This window comes from Myotis myotis, unplaced genomic scaffold (assembly GCF_014108235.1).
Source record: "Myotis myotis isolate mMyoMyo1 unplaced genomic scaffold, mMyoMyo1.p scaffold_m19_p_19, whole genome shotgun sequence".
Classification (NCBI taxonomy): Eukaryota; Metazoa; Chordata; class Mammalia; order Chiroptera; family Vespertilionidae; genus Myotis; species Myotis myotis.
The window spans coordinates 41,440,470-41,467,956 of record NW_023416323.1 but is presented as its reverse complement, the minus strand read 5'-3'; the positions used below and the strand labels follow the sequence as shown (position 1 = coordinate 41,467,956).

At 50.6% G+C, this 27,487-nt stretch overlaps 1 protein-coding gene and 1 long non-coding RNA gene across 4 annotated transcripts; one reads left to right on the top strand and one right to left on the bottom strand.

Moving 5' to 3' along the window:
• Positions 1–347: 347 nt before the first annotated feature.
• On the bottom strand, positions 348–11,826 carry LOC118674507. The gene is made up of 4 exons (XR_004973655.1): positions 11,746–11,826; positions 11,092–11,351; positions 6,737–6,825; positions 348–637 (listed from the first exon to the last, which is right to left on the bottom strand). It is a non-coding gene; the product is annotated as an uncharacterized LOC118674507 (long non-coding RNA).
• A 4,774-nt stretch (positions 11,827–16,600) lies between these two features.
• On the top strand, positions 16,601–27,014 carry CNEP1R1 (CTD nuclear envelope phosphatase 1 regulatory subunit 1). Of its 3 annotated transcripts, XM_036345879.1 has the most exons (6): positions 16,601–16,738; positions 18,065–18,136; positions 21,287–21,360; positions 24,432–24,541; positions 24,653–24,707; positions 25,678–27,014. In XM_036345879.1, the coding sequence occupies exons 1-6, from the start codon at positions 16,714–16,716 to the stop codon at positions 25,717–25,719; spliced, it is 378 nt and encodes a 125-aa protein (XP_036201772.1). In that variant the 5' UTR covers positions 16,601–16,713; the 3' UTR covers positions 25,720–27,014. The 3 variants fall into 3 exon arrangements, with proteins under 3 accessions (XP_036201772.1, XP_036201770.1, XP_036201771.1); XM_036345877.1 differs by having other exon boundaries at positions 24,432–24,707; XM_036345878.1 differs by lacking the exon at positions 18,065–18,136 and having other exon boundaries at positions 16,608–16,738; positions 24,432–24,707.
• Positions 27,015–27,487: the final 473 nt, after the last annotated feature.

Here is a 27,487-nt window from a genome sequence, read left to right as displayed (position 1 = left end):
ATTGATTGGTTGCCTCCCACATGCACCCCGACCAGGGCCGGGGATGGAGCCTGCAACCAAGATACGTGCCCAACTGCTAAGTGGGGGGACAGGGACCAGCCCCCCAGAGCAGTGTGGCCCACAGCCCGTGGCCCTACCACTGCGGGGTTTTCCAGGAGAGCGCCCAGCTATTCACACCGATGCTGGGGCTTGCAATGTAAAGTTCCTCTTCTGCATGCGTGACATCTAGTAAATCGATCGACTCTTATTTCGGTGTTACATGTATATTCCTTTCGAGTCAAGAATTCCATTTCTCGTCACTTATCCTCAGGAAATAATAAGAGAAGCCAGCAAGGCCGCGTGGAGAAAGATGTTTATCACCAGATAATGGGAATAACGGGAAGTTAGGCCCCAAAGAGATGCCCGCCCGGGGAGGGGGGAGGGAAAAGGGGATGGAGGCCGGCAGGGGGCGGTGGTCGCGGTGCTGAGGAGTGGAAGGAGCAGGAGCCACGCGTGGGAATCACGCTGTCAATGTGCCAGGAAACTGGTGGCGAGAAACATCAGAGACGGCTCCAGCAGCCACCCCGGGGGTGAGTGTCTTTCCGCCTGTGACATTGCTGAATCTCCCACGTGTTCCGCCTGGAGCGCCGCTCATCCTCTAATAGTCAGAAATGTTATTTTTATAAAATGGCTGTCACCCTTTCCCCGCTGGAGTGCGGGATTCGAGGCGACGGAGTCCCCGGGGGTCTCGGTGCCCTTCGCTGCGATTCTCAGGAGGCAAGGCAGAGCTCTACCAGCCACATCCGTCCCATCGAGTTAACCTCCGCCCCCACTGCCAGCCCCTGCCCGGGCCCTGCGGGAGGGGGCCGGTGCCCAGCCTGGAAGGTGCCTCTTCGGCGAGTCCCTTCGGGGTCTCTCTGGCCGCCGAGCCAGCCACGCAGCCCCCTCCGGCCGACAGCGGGGGGAGCGTAAAAGGCCGTTCAAATAAGGTTATGCAAGTCAAACATTGACTTTTCAAACCCTCCCGAACGTGTATCACACAAGCAAGCGCAGGAGAGAGGAGAGGGGTTCAAGTTCAAACCAACACATTTGCCCAGCGGCCCTGGGGAGGGCGAGCATCATGCAGTGAGTGCAACACCCAGGGCCATGGGCGGGGCTGGGGGGGGACAGACTCTGTGGGCATGGCTGGGGGGGGACAGACTCTGTGGGTGTAGCTGGGGGGGGACAGACTCCATGGGCATGGCTGGGGGGGACAGACTCTGTAGGCGTGGCTGGGGGAGACAGACTCCATCGGCATGGCTGGGGGGACAGACTCTGTGGGCGTGGCTGGGGGGGACAGACTCCATGGGCATGGTGGGGGGGGGACAGACTCTGTGGGCGTGGCGGGGGGGGGGAGACAGACTCCATCGGCATGGCTGGGGGGGGGAATAGACTCCGTGGGCGTGGCTGGGGAGGGAACAGGCTCTGTGGGCGTGGCGGGGGGGGGCAGACTCTGTGGGTGTGGCTGGGGGGGGATAGACTCCGTGGGCGTGGCTGGGGAGGGAACAGGCTCTGTGGGCGTGGCGGGGGGGGGCAGACTCTGTGGGCGTGGCTGGGAGGGAACAGGCTCTGTGGGCGTGGCTAGGGGGGCAGACTCTGTGGGTGTGGCTGGGGGGGGGGATAGACTCCGTGGGCGTGGCTGGGGAGGGAACAGGCTCTGTGGGCGTGGCTGGGGATTTGCAGGGGGGGGGGCAATGAAAAAGTATAACCAGAGTCATCACATAAAACAGTTAAGATGCCAAGTGGGCATGAGCAGAGCCCGCGCTGGGGAAATAATTCAAGGAAAATTTCAACGTGTCCAAAATCGTCCACAAGCGCCCTGTGCAGTGCATTGCAGCCAACTCTCCGACGCATGGCCAGCGAGACCGGCTTTAAGGAAAAACGCAGAATAACACGCCAGCAATGCTTCTTTGCCCTCTTAATGGGCAGTTCTGATTTCTTGTCCCCAAAAAACATTTACCCTCTCCTCTCTCCTGATGTTTCTCTCTCTAAAAAAAAAAAAAAAAAAAAAGCCTGGCAAAATGAAGACAGCCAACGATCAGCCAGCGCCCGCGCCGCACAGAGAACTCTGGAGATTCCGGGAAGACCTCCGTTGTTTCTGCTTAGAGGTGCCCACGATCACAGAGAAGCCGGATGTCGGCTAGACTGATTGTGAGGGTCATTACTCGGTACAGACACGCGCGCGGCAAATGGTCACGCTGGGCCCCTGCGACTGACATAAGGTCACGTGCCAATTACATCTCGAAGAAGCAGGGCCGGCGGCGTGAGTTCACGGGCTCCCTCCCTGCCCTGAGACACGCGCAGAATAAAAGTGTCCAGGAGTCAACCTCACCTGCCGCTTATCAAACGAACCACGTCTCTGACGCTCTCCCAGCCCCCGGGACTCCAGCTACCTGTTCCTACCGGGACAAGTGATTTGTTTTTCTCACCCACTTAACTCAGAACAAGCAAACTGCAGAGTCCCTCCTCAAGGGCTTGGCTTGTAACCAGAAGACGTTTTAAAATCTCCAAGACGAAGAGCCTCTACGTCAAGTTCACCACATACGTGAAAGAAACCTTAAGAATGTCTCCGTGAACAACAACAACAAAAGGGAAACTTAGGATCGGAACATGAGAGTGGCCGAGTGCTTGAACTATGGCTCCAGTCCGTCTCTCTAGAGGAGTCATCCTAATTAAATACTAAAATTCTGCTCCAAAAGAAAATTTTGCTTCCAACGCAGCACTTGAGTCTGTACAGGTTAAACCTTAAAATAGTGTATTCCTATCTGAACCGTGTCTAGATACGACCTCTTTGTATTACAGAGCTATAGTCTCTCAACTAAATTTAAAAATTCTTAGTTTGCCCTGACCGGTTTGGCTCAGTGGCTAGAGCGTCGGCCTGTGGACTGAAGGGTCCCAGGTTCAATTCCGGTCAAGGGCATGTACCTTGGTTGTGGGCACATTCCCAGTAGGGGGTGTGCAGGAGGCAGCTGATCGATGTTTCTCTCTCATCGATGATGTTTCTAACTCTCTATCCCTCTCCCTTCCTCTCTGTAAAAAATCAATAAAATATGTTTTAAAAAAATTCTTAGTTTTCGCTCTAGCCGGTTTGGCTCAGTGGATAGAGCGTCAGCCTGCAAACTGAAAGATCCCAGGTTCGATTCCGGTCAAGGGCACATGCCTGGGTTGTGGGCTCCATCCCCAGTGGGGGACTTGCAGGAGGCAGCCGACCCATGATTCTGCTCTCATCATGGATGTTTCTATCTCTCTCCCTCTTCCTTCCTCTCCGAAATCAATGAAAACATTTTTTTAAAAAAAAGTCTCTGTGTCGGTTAGCCACCCACACCATGACATCCTCCAGGAGCAGATGACGGGACTGCAAAGAGCCTGCTTCACATCCAGGGGGCGCCCTGATGGCGCTTAGAGACGCATTGACAAAAAGACAATCAGAAGATAACACAGCCACTCTAAGTCCACGCTGTTCAGGCCGACTTGGGTTTCGGTACAGATGTTCCGTCTGCTGATGCAAGAGACGGGGCCCTCGGCAGCCGGTGCCTGTCGGGTTTCAAAAGCAAACATTACATGCTGTTTCCAAATCATAGCATGTGGCAGCGTGGTGTACCGTTTCCATGCAAACCTGCACACCCTCACTCCATGATTGGCCAGCGTCCTATTAAGCTGAAGACAGAGAGGGAAGGGAGAAGAGGGAAGGCGGGAGAGGAGAAAGGGGAGAACGAGAAATGGGTGGCGTGGATGCGGATGGGAACTTTTATGGCTAAAAAAAACCCTAAAAACACTAAGAAAAAGATAAGCTATACTTCAGCCATCGTAGGCTCCTGGGAAAGTTTTTTGTTTATTTTTTAAAGCAGCCTGGAAGGGTTTTTTATTATTATTATTATCAGTATGTTTTGGTTTTTTTTATTGATTTCAGAGAGAGGAAGGGAGAGGGAGAGAGCGATAGAAACATCGATGATGAGAGAGACTCCTTGATTGGCTGCCTCCTGCACGCCCCCTACTGGTAACCGAGCCTGCAGCCCGGGCGTGTGCCCTGACCAGGAATCAAACTGTGACCTCCTGGCTCATTGGTCACCACTCAATCACTGAGCCACGCCGGCCGGGCACAACTGCCGGGTTTTAATCCCCGCTCTGCCACTAACTGAGAAGCCTGAACAGGTTACTTAACGTGGTTATGCCTCAGTTTCCTCACCTGTAAAGTGGGGATATGCAGACAGTCCCCTCTCTGTGCTGCTATGAGGCCTGGATGAGTTCATCCGGGCGCCTGATGTGGAGGAGGCCCTCATGGATGGAAGCCAGGGTTTTCCACCTCGGCCTCTGGGTCCCTCTCGGACCAGGGCCCCGGAAACCTGTCCTGGGGAAGATGGCCTAGGGGGCCAGGCCTCGAAGTCTCCCGCTCAGGAAAGGTCACGGGAAGCTCACTCCGCGAACAGTCACCCCCCATTCCTATACTTGCCGGGCTTCCGCGGGCGAGGAAAGTGGTTTTCAATTCTGAATTATTCATCTAATCTGACACCAATCTCATCTTCAATGCAGGCAAGAGAGAGGCCCTGTCAAGGTTCATACACACAAAAATCAATTCCAATGCGGTCCCAGGAAAACGGCTTTTGCCAGATCACCGCCGTGGCTCCCAGGCAAGAGTCAGAGCTGCCACGTGGACTTACGTAGTTACTTACAAGGACTCCACCGCTGAGTGGGAACGGCAGTTACACGAGGTCACCTTCAAAACTGGCTTGCAGTCCAGCCGGCCTGGCTCAGTGGCTGAGCGTCCACCTATGAACCGGTCACGGTTCGATTCCGGTCAGGGCACAGGCCCAGGTTGCAGGCTCCATCCCCAGTGTGGGGCGTGCAAGAGGCAGCTGATCAAGGATTCTCTCTCATCATGGATGTTTCTATCTCTCTCTCCTTCCCCCTTCCTCGCTGAAATCAATAAAAATATATTTAAATAAGAAAATAAATAGCCAACATGATGAAAAGCAACAACAAACTGGTTTGCACACTTTGGAATATTATGCACGGGTCAAAACCATGAGGGTGAGTAAGTAAAGGAAGCAAGTTCCAGAACAATGTACCAGTGGGCGGTACTTAAGTTAAACACAAGGTAGGGGGGGGGCGCGGGCTAGGGCGGGGAGGGCGGCTGGCTGGTGTGCTCAGTGGTTAGAGCACTGACCCAGATGTGTACCAAAGGGTTGAGGGTTCGATTCCCGGTCCAGTCACATACCTGGCTTGCAGGTTCTACCCAGTTCCGGTTGGGGTGTGTACGGATGCAACCAATCCATGTGTCTCTTTCACATCAATGTCTGTCTCTCTCTCTCCCTCTCTCTCTCTCTATCTCTCTCTCTCTCTCTTTCTCCCTCCCACCCTCCTTCTCTTTCACTCTCCCTAAAAATCAATGGAAAAAAAATATCCTCAGGTGAGGATTAACCAAAAAATAAAACAAAACAAAAACAAGGGAAGGAGGGGGAGAATAGCAGAGTTCTGAAAAGTGATTTCACTTTTAAAAAAAAAATTTTTTAATTGATTTCAGAGAGGAAGGGGGGGAGAGAGAGAGAGAGAGAGAGAGAGAGAGAGAGAGAGAGAGAGGAACATCAATGATGAGAGAGAATCATGGATCGGTTGCCTCCTGCACGCCCCCCGGCTAGGGATCAAACCGTGACTGGGAATCAATCCGTGACCGAGAGAGTGTACATAGGTTGACGCTCAACCACTGAGCCACGCCAGTGGCAAAGTGATGTCACTTATAGACACTTTTACTCTATCTCTTCCTTGGGGAAAATACCTTTTTAAAAATACATACTTTTATTGATTTCAGAGAGGAAGGGAGCGGGTGAGAGAGCTAGAAACATCCATGATGAAAGAGATTCATTGATGGGCTGCCTCCTGCACGCCCCCTACTGGGGATGGAGACTGCAACCCAGGCATGTGCCCAGACCGGGAATCGAACCTGGGACCCTTCAGTCTTCAGGCGGACACTCTATCCACTGAGCCAAGCCAACTGAGGCAAAAAAAAAACCGTTCTTAAAGTGACATATGTATACGAGCCTCTGGAGTACTGCTTTGTCTCAGAATAAAATAAATTTGCATTTCGGGTGCATACACCCATGGTTAGATGGCAGCACCAAAAGTGTGTGGGGTGCGCGGGAGGAGGGGAGGAGTGGGTTCCGCGGTGGAGCTGACTGCAGGACCCAGAGTCCGGGCCTGGGTGGCCAGGCCCCTCCGGTCCCCAGGTCTGTGTGAGCTCCCGGAGCCCAAATGACTTTGGAAACGCAAGTTAGAGCAGAGTGGCTTAATATGATCGAGTTGACCCTGAGGGACTTCCGGAATAGCAAATATTAATAACGCCAATTTTAGCAAACACATAAAGTCTGCACAGCGAGAACACACCTGAATGGCTCCTAAAGCTTTTAGCAAATTGAGCCGCAACAATAGAACTTTACCTGAGCACGTCTTCGCCCCCATGTAAGTAGCCCTCTTGGGGAGAATAAGAAGTCGGCAGAAAAGGTTTAGATGGCTTACTGCTCCAAAACCCACACAGACAAAATTACCCTGAAGGAGGAATTATTTCCCGCCGTCCATACATTAGCTTCCCAGCCCGGGGGCTCGCAGAGGTGACTCAATCTTCGGTCACGCTGGATCTTAAAAGCGCGAACAATGGCTCCCCTCTTTCTTCCTGGAGCCCCGTTCTGTGGGCCCGTTCCTATTTCCGTCTGGTTTCCCTGCTCACCTGCTTGTGCAGAGCCGACCGCCGAAAGCACAGCCCTGACACAGGGTCAGCCGGAAGCGCACGGCAGATGCGGCTTCAGCCTCGTGAACCTGAAAGTAGGGGAAGCAGACGGCGTTGGGTAATTCTCTTGTTTTAAGCCGTTTTTTAAATTGGTTTCTTTTGGAAAGAGAGGAAGGGAAAGAGAGAGGGAGAGAGAGAGAGGAACATCAATGTGAGAAGGAAACATCAACCGGCCGCCTCCTGCAAGCCTCCTACCAGGAAGCGAGCCTGCGACCTCTCGGTGCACAGGATGGCGCCCAACCCACTGGGCCACACAGGCCATGGGTGGTGTTTGATGCTTTTTTAAAAAAATCAGGGTTTTTTTTTTTTGCCAAACCGGTTTGGCTCAGTGGATAGAGCGTTGGCCTGAGAACTGAAGGGTCCCAGGTTGGATTCCGGTCAAGGGCATGTACCTTAGTTGCGGGCACATCCCCAGTAGGGGGTGTGCAGGAGGCAGCTGATTGATGTTTCTATCTCATCGATGTTTCTAACTCTCTATCCCTCTCCCTTCCTCTCTGTAAAAAAAAATCAATAAAATACATATTTTTAAAAAGTCAGTTTTTTTGCCCAGCCCTGCGTGGCTCCGTGGTTGAGCATCCACCTATGAACCAGGAGGTCATGGTTCGATTCCCGATCAGAGCACATACATGCCGGGGTTACAGGCACAGTCCCCAGTAGGAGGCGAGCAGGAGGCAGCCCATCCGTGCTTCTCACGCATCATTGATGTTTCTCTGTCTCTTTCCCTCTCCCTTCCTCTGTGAAATCAATAAAATATATATATATAGTTTTTTAATAAAAATAAATAAAAGTCTGTTTTTTTAAACTTCTCTTTGCTGGAGGCTGCACGGACATCACCATTCATGTAGGTGACTCCCTGCCGCCATGACCGGATCCGGCAGGAGCTCCACAACGGAGCTCACGAGAGAAGATTCCCAATCCGTACGAGGCATGAGACACCTCGAGGAAGGTTACAAACATCCACATGCCAAGTGCATTTTGACTGGCGCAGACCGCCCTCCTCAGGGGCCGTGCCGTTACCGCGCGCCTGGGACTCACACCGGAGATGGAGACAGCCCTGGGCCTGGAGGAGCGAGGGGCCCAGCCCCCGGGCTGCTCGGCACCTGGGCCGAGGGGGTTAAGGAGCATCAGAAAGGCTCCCGTGCCCGGAGGGAGCACAGATGCCGCGCCAGCCTCCGCCGCGCTCCTGGCCGGTCTGCGGGCGCGAAGGAGCAGGCAGATGGCTGCAGGCGAGCAAGTCAAAAGGAAGTTGCATGTGCCCTGCTCGGCTCCCTAGCAACTGGGCGGGCGATGCCAAGAAAGCCAGCCGCTCCGAGGAGAAACGCCGCGGGGGACCTGGAGCCCAGCGGCCGGCGGGGGAGGGGAGGCCTCCAGACACCCCCCTGGCAGAGCGGCCCAAGCCTTCGGGGGACCCCCACCCTGCCCGCCTCCCCCGCAGCGCCAGCTCCTGCCCACCTGGCCTTCTCAAACGCCAGAGCCTCAGGCAGCAGTCTGCCCAGCCAGCACGGGGTACGGTGAGTTCCCGCTTCTCCCTGGCAGCGAAGGCTCCGTGCACCCCTAGTGCACCTGGGCCAGCTGGGCCGCAGCCCAAGCTGCGAAAGGCGGGCGCACAGCCCGGCTAGGGTCCCAGAGGCCCGAGAAACGCCCTCCCAGCGCCCTCGTGTGCTCCTGTCCCTTCCTTAAAAACGGCCCAGCTGGTGTGGCTCCGCTGTCTGAGTGTCACCCCAGAAACCAGGAGGTCTCCTGTTTGATGCCCAGTCAGGGCACATGCCCAGGTTGTGGGCTCCATCCCTGCCCCCAGCAGGGGGCGCGCAAGAGGCAGCTGATCAATGATGCTTCTCTCTCATCCATGTTTCTCTCTCAAATCAATAAAAACACATTTTTAAAAATAAATAAACATATGCAGTGGCACATCATACACCAAGATCACACATCTGTAAATCTGAAGAAAAAAATCCCAGCCTCATCCCTGCTTCGTTTTCTTCCTTCTGGAACACCAATAGGTGTCAGAGTGGCCCCCGTCCTGGTGCTGCTCAGAAATCGTCGGGTTCTGCTGTCTCTACGCACAGAAAACCCCGCTCGCCGCCAGAAAGAGCCCTCGCACTCTCCCCGCGATTTCAAATTAAATGTGCATGTCACTCCCGAAGCCTCCAGGAACGCTGGGACGATTATTTTTAACTTTTTACTGTTGTATCTCAATTACCTCCACTTATGAGACAGCCGATCTATTAAGTTCTCAGGATAGGACCCAGTGGGGATCAATTTTAAAATTAAAAAGATTTTTAAGAGTCTACTCTTCGAAGTTCCATCATAATTTCAAATTTCACTGAAAACAATTTGAATTTTAACACTCCTCTGGAGAAATTTCCAGGGAGCCTCCAGAAATAGGGAGAGCGTGGTGCCGTGGTGCTATCCAAGGGACACAAACCAAGCCAGGCCTGGGGCTCCTGCCAGGATGCTCTATAGAGGAGGGGTCAGTACATGGCTAAACAGGGCAACCATGCGGGTCAGCAAACGCACCACGTGACCTGAAGACACACACACACACACACACACACACACCCCACAAACGTTTACAGCAGCTTTCTTCATTATCACCCCAAACTGGGAGCAACCAAGATACCTTTCACCAGTGAGCAGATAAACAGATTGAGGTACATCCATGCAACGGATATTATTATTATTTTTTAAAGATCTCTGGTTTCTTGTTTTTAATATTTTTGTTGATGTCAGAGGAGAAGGGAGCAGGAGAGAGAGATAGAAACATCAACAATGAGAGAGAATCATCCATCAGCTGCCTCCTGCACGCCCCACACTGGGGATCGAGCCAGCAACCCAGGCCTGTGCCCTGACCAGGAATCGAACAGTGACCTCCTGGTTCATAGGTCGATGCTCAACCCCTGAGCCACACCGGCTGGGCCCTTTCTATTCTTTCTATAAAAATCAATGGAAAAAATATCCTCAGGTGATGATTACAAAAAAAAAAGTGGGGCCAGGACTTGGCCCTAAAGCTCGAGTTCTGGGACCCCCGCTCCATAACCTCAGGAGGCCGCGAGGGTGCGAGAGGAGGGCAGGGCAGGGTGAGGTGAGCACCGAGCCACAGGGCAGGCGGCCAGGCGGCCAGGCCACGGCTTTGCCCGCATCTGGCCCAGAGTCAATGCCAAGTCCTGACCAGGATGCCCATCCCTCCTTCCACCCAGTGTACCCCCCAACCTGACTGATCCAATTCCCTCCTCCACCTATTCTCCCAGCCCCTCCCTCCATGGCAACCAGCAAGTCCCCTAGTTGTTTGCACCCCCAGCGCCTCACCCCTGCTGCTCCCTGGGTTCCCCTCCATAGCCACATGGCCGGCTCCCTCCCTTCCATCCAGGACTCTGCCCCGTGTCAGGTTCTCAGCAGCCCGCCCCCCACCCCCCCCATTTCCCACCAGCTGTGCTCCCTGCCCTCTGACCCGGCTTTCATTTTCTCCACGTCACTCATCGCCATCTGATATACCACACACCCATGCACATATATGCATGCACGCACCCAGGCGTGCACACACATACATAGGCATACACACAGAGGCGTGCACACACATACATAGGCATGCACACACAGAGGCATGCACCCCCCCAGACATGCATACACAGAGAAGCATGCACACATACACACAGAAGCATGCACACACACACAGAGGCATGCACACATATACACAGACATGCACACACAGAGAGGCATGCACACATACACACAGAAGCATGCACACATACACAGAGGCATGCACACATATACACAGACATGCACACACAGAGAGGCATGCACACATACACACAGAAGCATGCACACATACACAGAGGCATGCACACATATACACAGACATGCACACACACAGAGGCATGCACACACATACACAGACATGCACACACAGAGAGGCATGCATGCCCCCAGGCATACATACACACAGAGAGGCATGCGCGCGCACATACACACACAGAGAGAGGCATGCGCGCGCACATACACACACAGAGGCATGCACACACATACACAGACATGCACACACAGAGAGGCATGCACGCCCCCAGGCATACATACGCGCGCGCGCGCGCACACACACACACTCACCCAGGCATGCAGGCACACACACATTTTAAAAATAAACCTTCCTTTTTAGAGCAGTTTTCAATTTTCAGAAAAACCATAACGATGGTACCCACATAAGAGGGTTCCCATCTAGCCTATTTGCCTGTGATTAACGTCTCACATTAACCTGTATTGATACACTGTTAATGACTTTATTCGATTACCTCCGTTTTTACCTAATGGCTTGTTCCTGGCCCAGGATACACGTCATCCAGTCGCGCGTCTTCTTAGGCTCCTCTCTGCGTGGCCGTGTCTGGGCCGTGCCTCTCCGTGGTGGCCCTGGCCGTGCCGAGGAGCGCTGCTCACCTACCAGGTGTGCGTGAGGGAATCCCAGGTAGGAAGGCGGGCTCCCGGAAGACAGGGACCTTTGCCTGTCCGCCCACGGTTTCCCCAGCATCTGGAGGTGCTCGCCACATCGAAGGTGATCCATGAACAGCTGCAGAATGAGTGAAGTTGCTAAAGTGACTAATTCTGGTCACTGCAAGGTCTCACCGAGCCCAGCCCTTCCCACTGTGCACACAGGAAACGGGGAAGCCTGGCGGCATGGCGAAATGGGGGGCCTCAATCAATGTTGGAGGGAGTGCCGAATGGAGAAGCAGAGTTCTCCCCAGAGAGCACCGCCTGCACCGCGTGAGGACACCTGGGGTGAGAGGGGCCCTGAGAGGCGGCCGGAGCCCCCAGGTTCATTCCGGGGCAACACGTGCAGCCAGCCCATCTGCCCACTGACCAGCTGGGGAAACTGAGGCCTTAAGGAGCTGGAAATCGAGTCTGAGTGCTGGCCCCGCCTCCGGCTCCCCGAGTTCCCACCCGTGAGGGGTCAGGACGCTTACCTGGCCGCGGTGTGGTTCCAGTTGCGCCCCCTTTCCTCCAGCTTCTCGGCTCTCACCTGGGCCCGCACGCCTAAGGCCCCGCCCCCGAGAGGCCGCACCGCCACGAGGCCACGCCCATCGACGCCCGGCCCCTGGAGGCCCCGCCCACCGACGCCCTGCCCCCGGGAGGCCACGCCCAGTTGACGCCCGGCCACACGAGGCCCCGCCCACGCGACTCCACGCCCCCGTGAGGCCCCGCCCACCGCACCACTCCTGGCAGCACCGGCGGCCCGCAGCGCCCCCTGTCGGCGGGAAGGCGCGCCCCTCGGCTCACTGTTCAGTTTCTTTTCTTGTTCCTTTAACTTTCCCTTTCCTGCTCAGTCACTCCCCTCCCGTCCCCTTCTCTCTCATTTCCTTTATCTTTCATTTTTTCAATCGGGCATTCCTTCTTTCATTTTTCTTTCATGCAACAAGTATTGGGTGCCAGAAACCGCTCAGACGCTGGGGGCAAGGCAAAGGCCACATTTCTGGGCCCAGCAGCTTCAGTTCTTCTAGTGGACGAACTTTTTTTTATTTCACCCCCTCCCACAGTTGCAGTCCATGTTAGATCACGTATATACACGTAGAAACACACACACACATGACTCTGAAACTCGAGTTTCACAAAACGATGCCTCCCTGCACCAGTGACGGCGAACCTATGACACGCGTGTCAGAGGTGACACGCGAATTCATTTTTTTTTTTGGCTGATTTTTCTTTGTTAAATGGCATTTAAATATATAAAATAAATACCAGAAATATAAGACTTTGTTTTACTATGGTTGCAAATGTCAAAAAATTTCTATATGTGACACGGCACCAGAGTTAAGTTAGGGTTTTCCAAAATGCTGACACGCCGAGCTCAGAAGGTTCGCCATCACTGCAGGCTGTCAGCTCCTCCAGCCCGCGGGCAGCCTGTGGCCCAGCAAAGCTCGCTTGGGGAGACTTGCAGCGGGTGGAGGGCGCCACCTGGTCAGCAGGGGGGTGGGGGGGGCAGGAAGGGAGACATGCAGGCACGTGGAATCCGACCCACGGGCTTGGCTTTCTTGTCTTGCACAGATTTGTGTTAGGAGTGGCGCTGCTTTGGTTATAAGCGATCTGACTCCAGTTGACTTGCAAGGGGGATTTGCATGGAAAAGGGAAGGTTTCTGCCCTGGCTGGAGGGGCTCAGTGGGTAGATCGTTGGCCTGCGGACTGAAGGGTCTCGGGTTCGATTCCGGTCAAGGGTACGTGCCCGGGTTACGGGCTCGATCCCCAGTAGGGGGCATGCAGGAGGCAGCCAGTCTCATCATTGATGTTTCTATCTCTACCCCTTTCCCTTCCTCTCTGAAATCAATAATTTTTTTTTTTTTAAAGAAAGAAAAGGGAAAGTTTCTTTTTTCTTTTTTTCTGAAAAGGGAAGGTTTCGAACAGAAGTGCTCCTTGTGCTCTGACAGTCAGGACTGGCCTTGCGAATGAGGGTGGATGGTAAACATGTCTACAAATTATATGAACTAAATCCGCTCCTCCTGGCTCTTGGTGAAAATGTATTGGAAGTATGTAATAAGGTGAAAGGCTTTGTCATTTTTCAAAATGTATTGGGAAAGATGCATTGAATTACCAACATGACAATTTCCCCGATTGTTTCCGAGGGTATTGGGTTAAAGGAATTTTCCCTTAATGAAGGAGCACCAGGTCAAATTAGTTCTCATTTGATCAGTCTTCATAAAGCCTTTTTGATATATTTTTCAGAAACTGCAAAGGTGAGAGGGTCTCAGGACCGAGTCAGAATCCTTTTACAAAAGAGGACATTTCCACAGTTCGGAGGAGGACCGGATCCAGTGAGAGACCAATATTTTTAACGAGAGGTCAGTATACACATTTTTAAACTTAAAAAATTTCAATATATTTCTTCTTTATATATATATCCTTTATATATATAAAATAAATCTATATATAAATTTATATATATACATATATACGAGAGAGAGATAGAAACGATGATGAGAGAGAATCATGGATCAGCTGCCTCCTGCACGCCCCCCACTGGGGATCGAGCCCACAACCCTGGCATGTGCCCTGACCCGGAAACAAACCATGACCTCCTGGTTTATAGGTTGACGCTCAACCACTGAGCCACGCCGGCCGGATAATTTTTTATTTAACTCTTGGTAAGATAGACATCACATGACATTAACCATCTTGGCCATTTTCACACTGTGGTGCAACCCCCACCCCCACCCACCTCCAGGACGCTTCACTTTGCCAAACCGAAACTCTGCCCCGGTTACACAATGACTCCGCAGCCCCCACCGGGGCCCGGACAACCTCTGTCCCACTTTCCGTTTCTCTGAGCCGACTTCTCTAGGTACCTGGTGGACGCGGCGTCGCGCAGTCCTTTTCCTTTTACGGTTGGCTTATTTCATTGAGCATAAAGTCCTCAAGGTCCATCCATGTCGCAGCACGTGTCAGAATTTCCTTCCTTTTTCAGGCTGAGTCATATCCCGTGGTGGGTATTGACAGATATCACACTTTTTAAAATATATATATATATATATATATATATATATATATATATTATTGATTTATTACAGAGAGGAAGGGAGAGAGATAGAGAGTTAGAAACATCGATGAGAGAGAAACATCAATCAGCCGCCTCCTGCACATCTCCTACTGGGGATATGCCCGCAACCCAGGTACATGCCCTTGACCGGAATCGAACCTGGGACCTTTCAGTCCGAAGGCCGACGCTCTATCCACTGAGCCACACCGGTTACGGCCAGATATCACACTTTATCCATCAACGACATCTGGATTGCTTCCAGCGTTAGGCCCTCGTGGGCAGTGCTGCAATGAACACGGGTGTGTAACTCTGTCTTCCAGAGCCTGACTTTGATTCTTCGGGTGGAGAGCCGGGAGTGGGACTGCGGACCGGGTGAGAACTCCGCAGTGTGCTTAATTTCGTGAGGAACTGGGATGCTTTCTCCCACAGCGGCCGCACCTTTCCCCGAGCAACGCATGGGTGCTCCGCTTTCTCTACGACCTTATCTGACCACTGGGCTTTGTCCTTTCTTCTGTTGAGATAATAGATTCATTCATCCATTGGCTTGGTACCAAGCCAACTCTGCATCCTGTCCTATGGCAGATTTCTCACTGGCCCCTCTCTAAGCACGGCTGGGTGCCCAGTGGAACCGTGAGGAATAAGACCTGGAGATGGAGGAGGGGAAGCCTGAGCAAGAAGGCAGGGCGATATGCTACTTGGGGCTTAAATCCAGGCCCTGACAATAATTGCAAGGTCTGGGCAAACTCATTTTTATTTTTCTCAGTTGTCCAGTGAGCCTACTGATACCTAGCTTGGTGGCTTTCCAACTTTGAAGCTGTGGTTGGTTTGTTTGCTTGTTTTATTGGAACCCTCAGTTAAGTATATGCTTTATTTTAGGGTCGGAACCCAGCAGGCATGCACACGCAACCAAAAGAAAAGCTCATGAAACAATACTTATGCCGCCTTTCCTCGAGGCGGATCGTTTTTATTTTACTTTCTTTCCTTGCAAACGAAATAACAGTCCTGGCTCGGGAGGTGGATTTCATGACTCTCTCAGGGGTTTTGACCCAAAGTTTAAAAATGATCTCCTCGGACAGCTCAGTGGGGTGATGGATGGAAAGGGTTTGGTCCAGAGGGAGGCACCCTCAATGGAAACTTCCCAACATGCTGCGTGGACCCTTCTGGGCCTCATCTTTGCAGGGCTGGTTTCTTCTCATCCATTGGGATTCTCAACTCAAATGCCCCACCCCCCTGAGCACTGGCCCCTGCTACCCTCCTTTATCTCACTGTATCCTATTACCCTTACCTCCCTGGTAGAACTACCAGCCTTATCTGAAACTAATTACTTGGTGGAGTGTTTATGGCCTGGTGTAACCCTCCCACTTCGAGGACAGGGATCTTGTCTGTCTCGCTCATATCCCTGATCCAGTGCCTGGCAGCATCATGCAATCAATAGTTCTAGAATGAATGAATGACCACGAGGAAATGGGCAGGAGAGCATTTTAAAAAATATATTTATATTGATATTGATTTCAGAGGGGAAGGGAGAGGGAGAGAGAGAAACATCAATGATGAGAATCATGGATCCGTGGCCTCCTGCAGGCCCCACACTGGGGATGGAGCCTACAACCCGGCCATGTGCCCTGACCAGGATCGAACCCTGACCTCCTGGTTCATAGGTCACCGCTCAGACTTGGGAGCCACATCCCATCCGGACACACGGGCCAGGCAAACAGGAGAGCTTTTGAATCAAATATAAATGTAGTCGAGTTGCACAGATTTTTTTTTTAGAGTTTTAGGTATTGGGGTGCTTTGTTTGCCTCCTTTGTGATTTATGAAAGTGATCGTGAGAAAAAAGTAATCAAAGGAGAAATGTTTGCTTACGGGGTTCGCTATCTAGGAAAGAGGTACTATCTCCATTATTTGGGGTTCTAGTTAGTTCTGTACCTATTTCCGCATGCGTCCTAGAGGGAGGGCAAGCTCGTTGATTTCTGATGCCCTTGTCAACGACCGGAACACTGCCTGGAAGGTAGTGGGCGCTCAATAAATATTTCAGGAATGAAAGAATCAAGCTGCAAACTAGAAAGGAAGAACCTAAGAACCGGCTGGGTCAGGCTGCAGTTCCTCCCCGGGGCAGGAGGAGGCGCTAGCGTCACACCAGCCCGGACGCCGGCCGTTCTTGGCCCCTCCGGCTGACCGTCCAACCCCGGGCCCCGAGGCCAGGGCGGAAGTTAGCCAATAGGAAGCCGTCTTGGTTGTGAGGTGGGACAGAGCTGCCCTATGAGCGCAGCGGGTCTAGGTAAGGGGCGGAGCGACGAGGAGGGGCCGGGGGAGCGGTTAGACGTGGGAGTCGGTGTTGCGGGCCGGGCGGGGCCGCGGAGCTGCGATGCGGGCGGGAGCGCGTCCGTGACCGGAGCTGCCGGCCGACATGAACTCGCTGGAGCAGGCGGAAGGTATGGGCCGCCCGGACGCGGCCCGGGCTCGCCCCGGAAGCCGGCGGGGCTCCGGAGGGGCTGTAGCCGCGGGGACCCCGCCCCGGGGAGAGGAGACCGCGTGGGGTGGCCGGACGCGGCCCGGAGCACAGGGGGCGCGAGGGCCCGACCTGGGGGCCGAGGGGCTGCGGGACCCGGACGGACGCGGGGGGCGCGCGCGGCCGCTGGGGGGCGTTGCGGCCGCTGCCCCCGGGCCGGGTTTCCACCCGAGCCCCCGTGCGGGGCTGTTTGTAATTCATTGGTGGACGTTCGCACTTCCGTTTGCGAGTGCACTCGCTTTATTCCGATCGGCCCGGGAGGTGTAGCCCTCGGCCCTTGATTTCGAAAACCCCCTGGGTTGTACCCCTCGTTCCTTTACCTGCATTTGACTCTGAAAACCCCGTGAGTTGGAACCCTCACTCCTTCATCTTTATTTTGGAAACCCCGTGGGTTGTACCCCTCATTCCTTTTACCTGCATTTGACTCCGAAAACCCCGTGAGTTTGGACCCCCAATTCCTGCCGTGGTTTCTGGTAACTGCCGGGGTCAGGGGTTGCCTCTCGGTTTCCTTTTTAAAAAGTTTAAGAAGCGCGATCGTGGGAGCGACACCTCCCCCCACCTCCCACCTCCCACCCTGCTCATTCGCGGGGGCACCTTGGACGCCCCCCGGCTCGAGAGGGCGTCCGGGCGTCGGGGGAGCCGAGGTCCCCTCTCCCCGCGCTCGGAGGGGGCGAGGGCGGGAGCGGAGGGGGCTGCCTGCGCCCTCGGTGGTTTCCGATGCCCTTGTCCGCGACCCGGACGCCGCCTGTAGGTAGCGGGCGCCCCGTCAGTACTGAGCCCCGTTAGCGGGTTCCAAGTCGCAGAGGCTTGGCCGTTGGTTAGACGGCGGGGCGAGCCCTCGGGATCGGGTGTCCGCGTCCCCGGAGGCGGGGGAGACCTGGGTGCGGGGGGGGGGGGGGGCGAGGTCCCTCCGTCTGATGGAAGTCCGCGGCTCCAGCAGAACCAGAACTCCACCGGGTTTTGACGCTTCCATGTGCACCCCCCAAGCTCCTAGCCTCTGACCCCGCTGGAGGCTGCCGCTGCCCCACATACCATTTCCCGAAGCTTCTGAGCGTGAACCAGCCAGTGCCCTTAGGTGTGACATTGCAGCTAAGGAGACGGGATGTGTTGGCAGGCGCTTAAAGCCGCGGTAGGAAAGGGGGCAGGCGGTGCGGCCATGCCTGTGAGTTGGGGTGCAGCGTCCATCCCTCATCTCCCGGGACCCGCACCAGCAGGAGGAGCTAACGGGGACGGCGATCTTTCTGCCTAGATCTCAAGGCTTTCGAGAGGCGACTCACGGAATACATTCATTGCTTGCAACCTGCCACTGGGCGCTGGAGAAGTAAGTGCCGGATGCTTTTGTTTTTTAAAGGGGAAATGGACTGACAGTGGATACTTTTCTCCCTGCCTCGCAATGATCTACTTTTATGTAAAGCTTGAATAACAAAAACACTGGCTTTACTGAACCATAGATGTTTCCTTTTGTTTCCACAGTTTCTAAATGTCTTCAGCATCGTAAACAATGCACTGTAAAGAAATTTTTAAGAAAGGGAACTGGCCATCCCGAAGAATAAATAATCTTTTTTTTTTTTAACATTTAAAAAATATATTTTTATTGATTTCAGAGAGGAAAGGAGAGGGAGAGAGGGATGGGAGAGAATCGTTGATTGGCTGCCTCCTGCATGCCCCCTATTGGGGATTGAGCCTGAAACTGGGGCATATGCCCTGACCCCGCATCCAACCGTGACCTCTTGGTTCATAGGTCAACACTCAACAATTAAGCCACACCACCCAGGCTGAAGAACAATCCTTGTGGTTGAATTTTGATTTTCCCATTAAAATAGACATTTTTTTATTGAACAAATAGTACAAATTTTTATTTTTTATTTTTTTTTATTTATTTATTTTTTTAATTTTTTTTTTTTAATATATTTTATTGATTTTTCACAGAGAGGAAGGGAGAGAGATAGAGAGTTAGAAACATCGATGAGAGAGAAACATCGATCAGCTGCCTCCTGCACATCTCCCACTGGGGATGTGCCCGCAACCCAGGTACATGCCCTTGACCGGAATCGAACCTGGGACCCTTCAGTCCGCAGGCTGACGCTCCATCCACTGAGCCAAACCGGTCTCGGCAAATAGTACAAATTTGATAGACAACACATATGATAAAATTTTCAGTAGCCTGTTTAGCAGTTTTACAATTTACCTGCAAATGATTGGAATAAAGTTTTGTTAAGGAAAAAAATATTTATCATATAGAGAGTGGGGCAAAATAGGTTTACAGTTGTGAATGCAAAACAGTTTATTCTTGTATTATTTTTTCACTAGAGGCCTGGTGCACAAAATTCATGCACCAGGCCTGCGCCCTCAGCCCAGCCTGCGCCCTCAGCCCGGCCTGCGCCCTCTCGCAGTCTGGGACCCCTTGGGGGATGTCTGCCTGCCCTTTTTCTTCTGACTACTTTTAAGATGTTCTCTGCTTTGTTATTTTTTGTAGTTTCCCTCTAATGTACCCAGGTATTTTCTTTATCCTCGCAGTCCAAGACCCTTCAGGGGATGTCCGATTGCCGGCTTAGGACATCCCTGCCGGCAGTTGGACATCCCTCTTGCAGTCCGGGAGCCCTGGCTCCTTACTGCCCACCGGCTAGCTGCTCCTTAGATGTTCCCACTACTGGCTGAGCAGCGCTCCCCCTGTGGGAGCACACTGACTACCAGGGGGCAGCTCCTACGTTGAGCGTCTGCCCCCTAGTGGTCAATGTGCATCATAGCAACCAGTTGTTCTGGTTCTGGTTCTGGTTGTTCCGCCATAACGGTTGCTCAGGGTTTTATTATGTAGATTATTTTCCATAAGAACAACTGTAAACCTACTTTTGCCCCACTCTGTACTTGCGAAGGTTATGAAATTTGTTGGTTTTGACAGCATGATTATGCTGCTAAGAGCCTCACCTAGAAAAAGTTTTCACTGTCTATTCACAAATATCATGAATATTGCAAAGTATGATTAGAAAGAATTGAGGTTACTGCCCAGGGGAAACATAACACATACAGGCAAATGTACAAATGACGCCGTCGGCAAACAGAATGCTTTGCTGACTTACGTTGGGACCAGTCTTCATTTCTTGGAGGTTTATTGTTGAACCTGATTCCTGCCAAGACAGAAGCACAGCACCCATCAGGGACGTGCTGGGCTTCGAGTGTCACTCAGTGGTGGGGCCAAAAGTAGAGAAGGTACAGGTCTCTCGGGTCAAGATTTCTCATGTAGTTTTTATTACATCTGTTTGCAAAGTTTTAGTCCTATGCCCTGAGAATTCTCATTGGTCAGAATTCACAAGTAGTGATTTTTTCCGCTTCTCTGGTTTACTTAGAAATACCTCCAAAACCTTGTTTCACTGCTACTTGAGAATCTTTTAAAATATGTGTGATGCTGCCCTCGCTTATAAAATGCAACCCAGTGACCATGCTTCACCGCTCCTGGTTGTGGTCTCAGTGCTTACCTGTAGGTGACAGCGTGGTTAATGTGTGTGTATAAAAGTAGGTGTCTGAGCATCCCCTCCTTGGCTTATTTACAATAAAACTGTACTGTAGTATATTTCTCACTGGAAACAGAATTATAGGAAATTGAATTTAATCTGTTCTGAGCTGAGAACTAATTTTGAAATTTTGATTGTCATTAAATACTTAAAATGAGATTGTTTTTCTGTGATTTACTTCTTCTTAAAATAAATTGCCAGGACTTCTAGACAATTAAGGATTTGATATATTTCTATTGCTCTCTGAAGCTTAAGCTCTACATTTTAAAACTGTGTGTCCCAGCTGGAAGTCAGTAACTGTATTGATCAGAATATTAACTAGGCCTTGGCGCCTTTTTATTATTTTTTAGTAATGCCACTTACCAAGTTTTACTTATGATTTATTTAGAACGTTTAAAAATAATTCTAGCAAAGTGGGGAGAGAGAAACCTTATCTAAGACTTACTATCAGTCATTTCTACCCCAGCCTGCCTTTGAGTCCCTTAAAGAAAATCCCATCCCGGTCCGTGTGCTCCATACACACTTCGTCACACTGACCTTTGTTTAATGAAACAGCAGTGGTCTGCAAGGCAAACCCTTTAGTGGGAATTCACGGTGCATTCATAAAGGGGGCTTTGTTTGGTTGGTTACATTGGAAAATGAGAGGGGTTTTGTTTTGCTTTTTATTTGAATTTGCAAAATCAGTACAAAACACTAAGTTATAACGTAGAATCTTAAAGTTTTACCATCTTGTTTTATTGCTTTAATTTCATTAACTTTCACATGTCCGACTAAAGGAACGAGGGGAACAGTATTACCCGCAGTGACTCAGGTCACAGGTTTAGAATTTCTCGGGTCCACACCAGCCCCCGATGCCTTCCCCGAGTGCGCTGCCTTTGGCTGTCAGTGACCAGTAGCTGGTGGCGGCAGTGTCACCCGCTCCGAGCTCATGCCTTACTAATTTTGTGTTTATCTCTCATCAGTGCTTCTCATAGTGGTCTCTGTCTGTACGGCTACTGGTGCCTGGAACTGGTTAATAGACCCCGAGACACAAAAGGTAGAAGTTTTGATTTAAAATCTTTAATACATTAAATGCGATACTGGCTGTAACAGTGCTTTGTTCATTGAAAGTGTTAGATGCTGCTGCCTGTTACTACTAACAGTGATATTAATCATCATGTTAAAAACATGCCTTACACTAATGTGCTGCAGGAAACCTCGGGCTGGCTATTGTGAATTACGTATCTTTACAGGGGAAAAGGCCTAAGAAACATAACTCCACGGTGATTCCTCCTCACTCATTTCTGAACTTGCGTGCAGCTTTCCGTGTCTCATCTGTCGCTATTTTTACGTCCCCGGGTAACATAGTCTTCGTTCTGCTTCAGTTCATGTCCTCGGGGCCAGCTTTCACGAATTACAAAACAACATTTTCTCCTGTGAGCTCCCTTTGTGAATACCTTTCCTCAGCCCATACAGCATTGAGGCGGCCTGGTAGGAAGCAAGTGATAAAATAGCACAATATAAATGTAATAAAAAGTCAAGACTAGAAATTAATTCGACTTGGAGGACAAAACCAGGAAGGATCCCAGGTCACTGATAGTGTAGCCATGTGCACCAGCACAGTTTCCAGAATTGAGTTACAGATTAGCCTCAGAGGCACCCAATCAATAAGGTCACAGCCAGTTCCACGGTTTTCATTGTCTGGGAAGATATACGTATAGGTTTCTTAGCTAGCAAAGCGTTTATTTCCTTAGCGTTTATCTCCAAAAAAAATTTCCTGCCTGAAGTTTAATATAGGAAACACTGAGAGAGCTCCCATTGGGCACTGCCGGGAGTATCCCTATACCAGTGCAATAACAGGGTTCATAATGTTATTTCTCGAAGCGTCCTTTGATGGAAGCTGGCAGCGTGCCTCTCAAATTCTGCCTCTTTCTACTAACCTGGCTCTTCATTTCCAGCTCGGGATTTTTTATTAGAGAAGCAGTCGTCTCCAATATATCAGTGAAGTCCGTCCGCCCGCCCCCCCCTTGCAGCTTTATTTATGTAATAATGTAAATTTATTTAAATTTATGTAAAGACGTTATTTATGTAAAAATGTATAATTTTCACAAATCTTAATCCCACTTCCCCATTATAAACTGGAATTAGGTCGCCCATTTCAGTAGGTGTATTTATGACCTTTTATACAGGAGAAAAGCCTGCTAGGAAGGCTTGTCAGCAGGCCGCGTGGCAGCTCAGGCAGCCGGGGTTCCTTAGCATGTAGTCTCCTGCCTGGATCCACTGGGGTGGGTTGTAATAAGCAGGGGAGGTTGGTGATGGAATTTTATGTTAATAGAGGGCTTTTGTGGCAGAATGGAAACTCTCCTGTGTGTTCATTTATAAAAACCCGATCTTAAGGCTGCACTTGGTACCCATCTGTAGGGGAAGAGTGAAGGAAGCTGCAAGAAGATTGAAAAAGGTCTGTCCTGGGAAATGAAGCCGACTTCTAATTGGGAAAAATACAAGCTGATTTTCAGCTAGTTGAGATCTTAATAAAACACAGAATTAAATGTAATTTGAAATCGGCCCAAAACTCTGTAGTTAATATGATTTTCTAAATTAGGTGAGAATGTGAGGATTAGCCTAAGGGTTGGCTCTGTATATTTTAGTATTTAATAAGCTCCAACCTGACAAGCCTTTTCAATAGCAATTGTGCCTGTGGCCCGAGATGCAGACGCAAAGCCAGTGGCTGGCCAGAGGGACGCGGGAGAGGGACCTGGCAAACCGGGAAACACGGGCCCCCGGATCTAGGGGACGCTGCTGCTTGGAGGCGGTCGGTTGTGGCCTCGGAGGCGAGAAGGCTGGCACCGGCTGATCTCATTAAAACGAAAGCACAAACGTCCGTGCTGACACCACGCAGGCAGAGAACAGCGGGCCCGTGGGGATCACTGGCCTCAGGTTGTGAGCAGACAGGCCTCGGGAATAGCGATCTTTCTTCGGGAGCTCATCCTTCTGGGAGCTTCGTCCTCCTGACGTTTCCAGCCTCTCTTGCTTCGTGTGACAAGTTTATTTAACTGGGACCATGCTAGGCCGCCTGCCAGGCGCTTTCATAAGTTCAGGCTTGTCCTGAATCCGGGGCGCACCTTGTGGTGTGCGGGGCACAGAGGCCCCGAGCTGGATGCCGTCGCTGCCCCTCACTTCCCGGTCCACTCGATTTCTGTTGCCAGACCCGATATCGGGCTTCTCTCCTTCCGCTGCTTCCCTGGCCCCCAGGAGTCCGGTTTCAGTGCCGGCTTGTTTTCCGAACGTGGCTCCTGGACGCCTGCCCCTCCACATGGTCTTAGTGTTGTGTGTGGTCCCGTTTTCTGCTATCGACTGAGGATCCAGATCTGACTCCCCCTTTTTTCCTGAACTCTGCTTCCTTACGGATAGCCGCCCGTTGTTTTTCCCTGCTGGAGGGTCCCGTGGCCATCGGAGTCTCGGTGGCTTCAAAAGCAAACGCACCGCTGCTGCAGGAGGAAGGGGAGGCTGGAGTTGGCTGTGGAGGATGTGCAGGGTTAGCCGGGTGGAGAGCAGGGGGAGGGCAGCGTGTGTGCCCGTGCGGCAGGGCGCCATTCCACGGGCCAGGCTGCGCTGGGCACAGTTTGCCCACGTCCCGCGGAAGCTGTTTAACAGGGAACTTCTTAACTAGATCGCGTGCGACTTGTGTTTTCACTGAGGTCCAGCCCTCTTCACTCCACAGGACTCGTGGCGCACGGGCTGCCTCGTGTTGGGAAAGCCCGCGCAGCACCGTGTCCGTCTCGGGACGGAGCGTGTGTGCTTTTCACCGGCCTCGCCCTGCGCCGGCTCAGTAGATAGTTGTGGGAGGGTGGCTTTTCATTACAGGAATGAATTTGTAGTGGTTCGGGTATTTGGAATGAATGGAGGGAATATTACTATATTGTCTTGCTGCATTGAAGCTATAAAACATACGTGTTTTCATTTTTGTTGCATAGACATACAGAGAACTGGCAGTACTGGCAGTCTTCAAATGCCCGCATCTTAGATGACTGAGATGGCACATATGTGTATGCATGAGTGGAGAGGTAGGACGGAATCTGTGTTGTTGGAGATTTTTAACATTTTTCTATGGCAAACCCTTCTTCCCAGGTGTCCTTCCTCACGTCCTTGTGGAATCACCCGTTTTTCACCATTAGCTGCATCACCCTGATCGGCCTGTTCTTTGCTGGGATTCACAAGAGGGTCGTCGCTCCCTCCATGTATCCTTTACACGCTGTTTGCTCGGAGCGAAGCCGAGGCGCCTTCTCGGCGAGTGGGGCGTCGTTAACGCCGCTTATAAATGACGGGTTTTCCTTTAACCACGATGTCAGTATCGCCGCGCGGTGTCGCACTATATTAGCAGAGTACAACATGTCTTGTGATGACGTAAGTATTCTCTTCATTTGAAAAGTACGGACATGTGAAAGGACCCTGTTTTTGCTTAAGTTAAACAAGCATTAACAATAATTGTCTCCATGGAATTAATAGTGGGAATATTCCTTATCGCATTGATTCTAAGACTTTTTAACTATTTCAGCCTCTGAAATTGAGATGTATTCAATCAGCAGTGTCTTACCATTAAATTGGTAGAACTGACAGTTTAATTTTTCTTGATGCAAAATCATGATGCATCTCTTCTCACATTCCAGCCGTTGGTTAACATTGTAACTTGAGGGCATTAAAGTTTACTGTCGGGAAAATAAAAGTTAAGTTCAGCTTTGAAAAAATTAATAAAAAGTAAAATTTACTGCTGGAAAAAGAGAAATGCTTTTGTCAGATACATCGATTTTTTTTGTGTGTTTTTTTTTAAATATATTTTATTGATTTTTTACAGAGAGGAAGGGAGAGAGATAGAGAGTCAGAAACATCGATGAGAGAGAAACATCGATCAGCTGCCTCCTGCACATCTACTGGGGATGTGCCCGCAACCCAGGTACATGCCCTTGACCGGAATCGAACCTGGGACCTTTCATTCCGCAGGCCGACGCTCTATCCACTGAGCCAAAGCGGTTCCGGCAGATACATCGTTTTATTCGTATTTTATGCACTGCGGTAAAGCACATAAATTAGTCCAATTACACTAATTTTATCTTATCCAGTTGATTGGCTGATTTTTAAGTAACCAGGGGACAGGGATACATCAAATAAAGATTGTACATGTGTGTTTTCACATAATAAAGACTTGGGAAGAAAGCTCCACACAGAGAAAACTCTGAAAGATAATTTCATTGCTTAATCTTGACTAAACATAGAGAGGTGTTCTAATACCCTTCAAGGGCCCTTTGAGGTTTATAGATAAACGGTGGTGTTTTTAACAGAACTGTGTATTTAAAAACTTAACTTTTTATTGTTACAGACAGGAAAACTGATTCTGAAACCCAGGCCTCATGTTCAGTGACAATCTGCAGTCACTGTGCCGGGACCTACAGCAGCCTTTCTTCGGAGAAGTGGCACAGCAGAGCCATCAGGGTCCCTGTGCCGTTGGATGTGGACGGTCAGAGCGACAGCCGACAGGACGTGTGCAATATTTACCCAGATAGCCTGACGGCGGGGCTCCCAGGACAGCGCTGGTACCGCGGGCTGTTTGCGTATCAGTATTAGTGTCACTTTAGTACTTCAGATCCTGCAGCGGTTGTTGCAGGTGAAGTATGTGTGTATGTTACTAAGTTAAACTTAGAAACAGAACCTCATCCAGTTTTTATAATGTATTTTTGCAAACTACTGTAAATAGCAAATCAATGCCAATGTCAAAGAGGAAAGCGTTATGTGGACTTGGTTCTCCTGCACCAGTATTTCAGGAGCGCCAGCTTGCCGCGTCCACGGCTCTTTGAAACCTACTGTGAGTGTGGCGGTGCCTGTCCTTCCACTCCTCTCGGTCAGAATGCGGGAAACCACCGAGTCGGGCGTGGACTGAGGAAAACTCATCTTCATTATGTTGCAAGAAATCACAGATGTTTTGAGAAACAGTTTTTGTTAAACCAGATAGCGAACTTCAGCCACTATGGGGGAGATACTTTCCTATTCATTGTTTTCATTTCATGCTAAATTTACTTTCTATCTTAAAAATAATTTTAAGAACACTCCAGAGGCTTCTGAAAATACCGGTTTAGTTATAAATTACGTATTGTCCGGGAATGTGATGGTTGTTGTTTTAGATAACTGGGATTTTATGCTGTGGTCGGCGTGCCGTTGCGCTAGGGTTGCAGTGTCCTTGGTCATCCAGTCCGCCACGGGGGAGCTGGGGGCGGCGCCACAAACGAGAGCGCCGTTCCCACTGTTTGGAGAGTGTTATTGGCATACTGTGTATGCATATTAGCCACATGTACTGTATAACTTAGAATTACAGTATTGGGGTTGCTGTAAATAGTTTAAAGAACTGGAGGTGCCTTTTACCTGTTTATTAGAAGATTTTGAGGTTTAAATTATTTCAAGAGCAATCTTTTAAATTTCATTTGACATAAAGCTGTAAATTCAGTAATAGGACAGACTTTTTAACCAGGCTACCATTTCATGAAACGTGTTCATCCTGGCTTTCATGTGCATCAGGTTTTATTCTTTGAGCTGTAGCAATAAAACCCTCTGCTCCTAAGAAGTCTTAAGAGGGTATTCTCTGTATTCTGCGTTGTTTTATTTTCTGTAAATTTTGTAGGTAAATATGTGCATAAAAATAAAGACTTTATATATAATCGGTGATTGGGCTTTTTCCTTGGTTTATTGTAACTCAGTACAGGCTAGCTCCAAATGAGATATTTTATTTTAATCCTGTTAGTAGAGCAAATTTCCAGTAGCACTTGTACATACCCCATTTATTCAGCTATAACTTTGTCTTCCTCATTGTCTAATAACATTTGGCTCTTAATCAGGAAGTGCAGGTTTTCTCAAACTTGCATTTCCAGCTTCCTGCAAGAGGATAAGTTGGACGTAGATAATAGTGTGGTAAAGGCCTGGGGAGCGAGTGGGAAGAGAAAGGTGGGGGTCAGTGGGGAGAAAAGGGGATATCTGTAATACTTTCAGCAGTAACGATTAAAAAGAGGAACTTGTTAGGTCCTTAGATCTTTCTGGAGTTATCAGCTACTTGGAGTATTTTGATTAAAGCCGTGCAACTTCTCCTCTAGAAAGATAGGCTGTGTTCATGCACACACTTTGCATGCATTTGGAGAGGATTT